Source organism: Pleurodeles waltl, chromosome 3_2 (assembly GCF_031143425.1).
Source record: "Pleurodeles waltl isolate 20211129_DDA chromosome 3_2, aPleWal1.hap1.20221129, whole genome shotgun sequence".
NCBI classification, from domain to species: Eukaryota; Metazoa; Chordata; class Amphibia; order Caudata; family Salamandridae; genus Pleurodeles; species Pleurodeles waltl.
The window spans coordinates 209,762,212-209,769,245 of record NC_090441.1 but is presented as its reverse complement, the minus strand read 5'-3'; the positions used below and the strand labels follow the sequence as shown (position 1 = coordinate 209,769,245).

The 7,034-nt window shown below is 54.8% G+C and overlaps 1 protein-coding gene across 1 annotated transcript in view; it reads left to right on the top strand.

Moving 5' to 3' along the window:
* The first annotated feature begins 808 nt into the window (after positions 1–808).
* Positions 809–7,034, top strand: part of CHPF (chondroitin polymerizing factor) — a 72,954-nt gene continuing 66,728 nt past the window's right edge. The window contains exon 1 of the mRNA XM_069227199.1: positions 809–1,929. Coding sequence (XP_069083300.1) covers positions 1,631–1,929 — 299 coding nt within the window. The 5' untranslated portion in view covers positions 809–1,630. The remainder of the gene's footprint in view (positions 1,930–7,034) is intronic.

Below are 7,034 nucleotides of genomic sequence, written 5' to 3'. Positions count from 1 at the left end.
CCTTAGCCTCTGAGGTCAGGAATTGTTTACCAGCCCCGGACACAGCCTCTCTGCAGACAGTCCAGACGCTGCCATGCTAGGGTCAGGCAGCACTCACTGGAAGGACTGATGATAGAAGACTGGACACTCTGCCATGCTAGGGTCAGGCAGCACTCCCGCTAAGGACTAGAAGAGTGGAGACGCTGCCATGCTAGGGTCAGGCAGCACTCGCTGGACGGACTGATGGTAGGAAAGCGGAGACGCTGCCATGCTATGGTCAGGCAGCACTCCCGCTAAGGACTAGAAGAGTGGAGACGCTACCATGCTATGGTCAGGCAGCAGTCGCTGGACGGAAGGGTGGTAGAAGACTGGACACGCTGCCATGCTAGGGTCAGGCAGCACTCAATGTACGGAATGGTGGTCGAAGAGAGGAGACGCTCCCATGCAATGGTCAGGCAGCTCTCGCTCTAGAGTCCAAGGACTAAAAGTGTGCCGACTCTGCAAAGCTACGGTCAGTCAGCACGCAATGGTGACAGACGACTTTGGAAGCTGCCATGCCTGTCTCAGGCAAGTGTAGCGTGTTTGGCGTTGCCTGTAAAGGAGCTGCGGCCCTCCCTGTGATTGGAGGTTCGATAATGTACACCTACCACCTCACCCCCACGGCGACAGGAGGCGTGTCCCCAAACACTGCAACGCCCCTTCCCGATAGGCTTTTTCTCCAAACAATTGGCGTTTAACGTTGACGCAGGCAGCGAGGGCAGTGACGTGTGTGTGGGCGGGTCCGAGCGGTGGACACGTCGCTTGGTGGCGGCTCGCGCAGGGGGTCGCAGTCTGAAGGAGGGCAGCGCGAGGGAGAGGAGCGCGAGACGAGCCCGGAGAGGCGGCGCTGCGCATGCGCCGGGGTGGAGAGAAGCTAGAGAGGGGGAGTAGCAGAGGACCCAGGGTGCCAGAGACAGAGGGGGCACAGGGGAGCTAGAGGGGGAGAGAGTACAGCACAGGAGGGGCTCAGAGTGGGATAGGGACCAGAGACAGTCAGGGGGGCCCAGGGGCGCCAGAGGGGGAGAGGACCAGGCGGGACAGGGAGACACTGACCCCGGGGCAGAGGAGGGCAGAGGCAGTGGTTGTGGAGAGAGGGGGCGTCAGAGGGTCTGCGGGCTCCAGGCTGGAGGGAGGGGCTCAGAGGAGGCACAGCACACCCCAGGAAGGTGAGGGGGACAAGGAAGGGCAGGGGAGGGTGACAGGGAGAGACGTGCAAGCCCCAGCAGGGTCTCTGCCATCGCACTGAGGGAGACAGACCCGAGCCAGGCCCACCCAGTGCTGGGTCTGCGGCAGAGGCCGCCCCTGGAAGTGCACCCCCTGCAGTGGGACCCCTGGCGGGCTGCGGAGCCCCCACACGCACAGCCCTGCGTAGGGTCCGGGCCGGCAGTGGGTGGCCTCTCAGCTGCACACCAGGGCTTAGCAAGCTCTCGCTCCTTACTGCAGGATACCAAGGCTCATAGCATCCCCTGGAGCAGACCAGACCTATCAAGACAAACCCTCTGCTGTATGGACAGTCGGGGATCCACTGGGCATTAGTGGGGCCACCACAGAGGAAGGTGCCTCCTGGCCAGCTGGACCCACCCCAGGCTTGCCTGCTGCGGGGCCCTCAGTGATGAGATTATCCATGGTCCTCTCCATCATCCGGCCGGTAGGGCCTGTGGTCATCGGCATCTCCCTGGGCTTCACCCTGAGCCTGCTGAGTGTCACCTGGGTGGAGGAGCCCTGCGCGGCCCTGAGCCGTGGAGATGGCGTGGGGGGAGCCGCAGACCTGCTGCAGGATGGGAACAGTGCCGTCAGGAGGCCGAACTCTGTCCACGCTGGCCAGGCCATGGAGAGTGGGGAGAGCTGGGAGCCCAGGATCATCCCCTTCAAGCCCTCCAACTCGCAGAATGCGCAGAAGAAGGCGGTCAGGTGAGCGTGCTGGGGATTGCCTGGGTGTGACATTGTGTCCTTGCTGGTGTTGGAATCTGCTGCAGTTCAGATGAGTCAATCACTCGGTCATCTGTACACCACAGCACTATCACCCCTGGGGGTATCTGGGCGCTGGTGTGCGGGGTCTCTGTCAAAGAGCCAGGCCTTGAGTTTCTTCCTGAACTCTGCTAGGGAAGGTGATGCTTTTTCAAGCAAGTGGCATAAGGGCACTAATTGTCTTTGATTTCTGTCTGCGCTGACCTCCACCAGGTTATTGGCGCCAATATTAGTACGTTTGCGGGTGTTCTGGGTTGCATTGCCACCAACCTACAAGTGATAGTCCATATGTGTCATTGCCTTCTAGTTACGATTGCCACCAGCCTGCTGGTGGAGCATGCCACTTGACTACCAATGGTGTTGTGCTTTAGCCTTCAGTTGGTGACAGGAACAGGCCCTGGTGACCACTAACCATCCAAGAAGGTTAGCCATTGCTGCGGCTTGCCATAGGACATTAATGGTAGTGGACTTGATGCATTTGATAGAAGTCTGTGGATCATGCCATGGGTCACAACGGATCCACGAGGTCCCTATTCATGCCAGTTTTGTCAGTGGATCTAGGTGGGATTGGTTTGCAAACAAGTAATCTGACACACAATCATTTACATAGTGTTTATCCTGAACTCTGCTCTGGATATGAACCTGCTGTGGGCACTCTTACTTTGTGTGTTTGGAAGGCCACCTAGAATTGAGAAAGCGAGAAGTGGGGGACGTTATTTGGCCCGCTTGGCAGCTAAAACCAGAAACACCCTTCCTCTAGCTTTAGAATGACCACCAAAGAAACCAAATTCAGGAAACCTCTCAAAGCCCACTTTTTTTGAGTGAGTTACCTACTGCAGTAGCTATAGGAAGGACATGATTTCAGTGCTGGGACGCGCATTGGGTAGTCATGCGCTTTACTAATGCGTAGCACAGCTGCCTCCTTGTCTTAGTGACTTATCATCACCTACCATGGGCAGTTGTATTGTACCTACCAGGGATCCCATTTTCAAAAGACTTAGCACTGTTACTCTTATCATCTTGCTCTCCCATGTTTGCAGTTCAAGCCCTCTTTCAGTTAATTGATGGGCACCAGTTAAATGCTGACCCCTGTTGTGATATTCCAGCTCCTAATGTTCTCCTGTCAGCAATGCACCCCTTTTATACAGGTACCCACACTTCGATGCGCATGGTACCCAAGGTTGGATGTGCACCCAGTCTTGGTTACAGACTACCACTAATGTGGATGTTACCACCAATGTGACTGTGGAAGTGTCTTAGGACTGTGAGCACTAGGACCCCACAGCCATAGGCAGACTCACTGAAAGAATTACATAATCATTTGGGAGGTGTTAAGGTGTGGTTATTAAAGATAAGATACTGAGAAGTTTCAGTTTGAAAGTTGTACGCTGATGAATGAAGACATTGGTTACGAGCTCTCTGTGTGGCGTGTTCTTGTGCATGCTCCTGGGCTGGAGAGGATGCGACAATTGTCTCTCTCAGGCTTTTGCCACTTTCTGCCTGCGGCCTTCTCCTTCTCTAAGGCATATAACACAGGATCTTGTAGTATCTCCAGAGTAGGTTAGGTTTTTGCTCTAGTGTGATGGGCGGTTAGGTTAGCAAGGCCATCTAGAGGGCTTAGAAGGGCTGGGATGAGCTACGTTTTTCTTGCTTTAGTCTTTTGAAGTGGTCATCTGCAGTTGGCCATAGTTTACCACACGCTAAACTAGTTGAATAAAACCTGTTCAGTTCTTTTCACGATTCGTTCAGGCTGGGTGATCATTTCAGGATCTTCTGAAAACTTACTGGACCCAGGGATATCACCCACTGGACCCAGGGATATCACCCACTGGACCCAGGGATATCACCCACTGGACCCAGGGATATCACCGACTGGAGTGGTTATTTTGCTGATGTGTTACCATTGTGTAATGGCTGCTCTGTTTGCAGGTTGTTCTGTAGTGTGGGTTAACTGACAGTGTGTTTGTAAACCAGGTGAATGCAGCACTCATGGTCTTCTCTGATCTTGTCGGATTCTTGGTGGCGCTTACGTTTCTAAGAAAATGACATGCATTGTTCTGTCTTCCTTTGCCCTCTTTGTGGTACTGTCATTTATTGGATTCGTTTATTTGTCTTTGTAAATAGACCACACAAACACCATTGTCTTTAGATGCCTATTTTGCGAGGCATCTTCTGTTGGTCTGAACAGCTGGTATCCCTCCTCCTCTTGGGGTATTTCAGATCTCGAGCCCAAGGGAAGGTAGAACCCTAGTGTATGAGGTCTGAGCAGGAACTAGTGTGATGGGGGGAAGGTTGATCTAGAATCTGGCACCAAAACACAGACACTTTCTCTCGTTTGTCTACATAATTGGATTTGAGAGTCATGATGGTTGCCCATCAGATTGCTAAACAAACCTCTAGGCCCAACAGAGGGGCTTTAAACTTCCACAGAGGGTGATATTTTTGCTTGGGGTGCACACATCCGAATACCTCATATTTAAATATTGAATTCGGTGTTGGGCAGTGATGAGATGAGCATTTTGGCGACTTAAGAGGTTGACCTCTGTTTTGTGCCCTTGCATCTAAGATCAGCTTGCAGGCCGAGACTGGATCTTCTTCTGCAGTCATGAGTTCTTCTGGATCACTGTGAAGTGGTCAGGCCCAGGAGGGGGTGCCATTCCGTGGTCACTCTAGGTGATAAGTTCCCGATCTTCTGTCAAGGGTTGTTCTGGATCTCTTTAGGTGCTCAGGCCTAGGTTTCCCTTTCTGGATCACTCTGGGCAGTCAGGCCTGGGTGTTCCCTTTCATCAGACATGATTTATTCTGGATTTCTTTAGGTGTTGTCAGGCTTAGGCCTAGTTTTTCTGGATCACTCTAGATGCCGAGGGCTTCCCATTCTGAGGGCACGAAGCCACGAGCTGTAGGTGATAAAGCCCACACGAGTTTTCTTGCAGTCATGAGTTACTTTGGCTCACTGTATGTGCTCAATCTCGAGGCTCCCTTTCTGGAGTCAGGAGTTATTCTGGATCACTGTAGGTGAACATCCTGGGTCCCTTGTTTCCATTTCTGCAGTCTGGGGTTAAGCGGCTCGGTCAGTCTGGAGTTCCCATTGCTAAGCTTGAGTTCTTCTGCCTCACCCTGGAAGCTCAGGCCCCGCCCATGGGTTTCTATGCTCCTCTAGCATGTGTTCTTCATCTCTGGTTGGAGAGGTGGTGGTGATGGCGATCAGCATGTCATGTAGTGCAGCAGTTACCCTCAGGGTTCCTGCTGCAGGATATTATTTCACCTAGTGGCTGTTTCATTGAAGTGAAAAGGTGGGTTTAATTGTTTAAGTTGTGGAGCCCATGCTCTGCTGTGAGCAGTGTCAGGCAGGTGAGAAGGTGTGCGTTGATCCTGGTGTGGGCCAATGACAGTCCTTGGTAAGCGCATTACGTTCTGTGAGCCACACAGCCACCCCTCCAGTGATTCTGCTGCCACTCTCTGCCAGGATCAGGGCGCAGGTCCAGTCGGAGCCCGTGTGCAGGCTGATGGCACAGTTCAGTGCCAAGTTATGTCACCAGTCAGACCATTATTTAGGAGTGAGGGCACATTTCTGTGTCATGGGCGGGCTGTCCCTCTCTAGAGAGATCCGTGTGGCCCGTGTGTGTCTGACTGGTCAGAGGCCTCTGCGCAGTGGTATGGTGGAGGTTCTTTTTTGGTGCCATGGCTTGGGGGGGGGGGGGGGGGGAGGGGCTGACCTGTCAGTGGTGAGGGCACATTTATTTGCCATGGCCGGGGGCACAGACCGTGCCATTTCATCTTGCTGCCCCCCTCCCCCAGCATGAGTGTGGCTGCACCCCCGCTTTCCCCTTTACTGCGTGTCTGCTCCCCGCCCTGAGGCTGCCATGAATGTGGTGTTTGTTCGTGTTTCATGAACACACTTAGGTGTTGTGCAAACGTCTGAGGTTAACAACTCATGTTTCTCGTCCCTCCCTCCCTCGCCTCCTTCGTCGGGGTCTGCCTGCCCGCAGCATTGCTACTATCGAGCCCCTAACCTGTGCCCTGCCCCGTAGGATTGCTACTCTCGAGCCCCTACCCTGTACCCTCCCTCGAAGGATTGCTGCTCTCTGCCCCTACCCTGTGCCCTGCCCCGCAGCATTGCTGCTCTCCTGCCCCCTACCCTGTGCCCTGCCCCGCAGCATTGCTGCTCTCCTGCCCCCTACCCTGTGCCCTGCTCCGCAGCATTGCTGCTCTCCTGCCCCTACCCTGTGCCCTGCCCCGCAGCATTGCTGCTCTCATGCTCTGTGCCCTGCCCCGCAGGATTGCTGCTCTCATGCCCCCTACCCTGTGCCCTGCCCCGCAGCATTGCTGCTCTCCTGCCCCTACCCTGTGCCCTGCCCCGCAGCATTGCTGCTCTCATGCTCTGTGCCCTGCCCCGCAGGATTGCTGCTCTCATGCCCCCTACCCTGTGCCCTGCCCCTTCATGTCCCATAGGACTGTTGCTCTTATGACCCCTACCCTGTGCTCTGCCACTCCCTGCCTCGCAGGATTGCTGCCCCCAGGCCCCTACCTTGTGCCCTGCCTCGCAGGGTTGCTGTTCTCTTGCCCCGTACCCTGTGTTCTGCCCCCTCCTGCCTGTTCTGTAGGATTGCTGTTCTCTTCCTACATCTCCCACCCTGTGCTCTGCCCCTTTCTGTCCCGTAGGATTGCCGTTCTCATGCCCCTACCCTGTGCTCTGCCCTGTATGATTGCTGTTCTCCTACTGGTGCCCCCTGCCTGACTGCCCTGTAGGTTTGCTGTCTGATCTGGCACCCCTACCCTGTGCCCTGCCTCTTCCTGCCATCATTTTTAGTTCCACCCTCTGCATCCTCATGCCTCTGCCTGCTGGTGCTTGGGCACTGATAGGTGCAGCATTGGCATCCATAGTCCTCATGCCGTCCCTACCCAAAGTTTGCCCGAGGTGCCCCGCCTCTCGTGGCATGAAGTGGCTCTTCTTTGCCTTCAGAATCTGAGCCTCTTCTGTTGTATAGATTACTGCCTTTTGCACCACATCAGAGAGAGCCCACCTGAGTACGCACTATCATCCGACG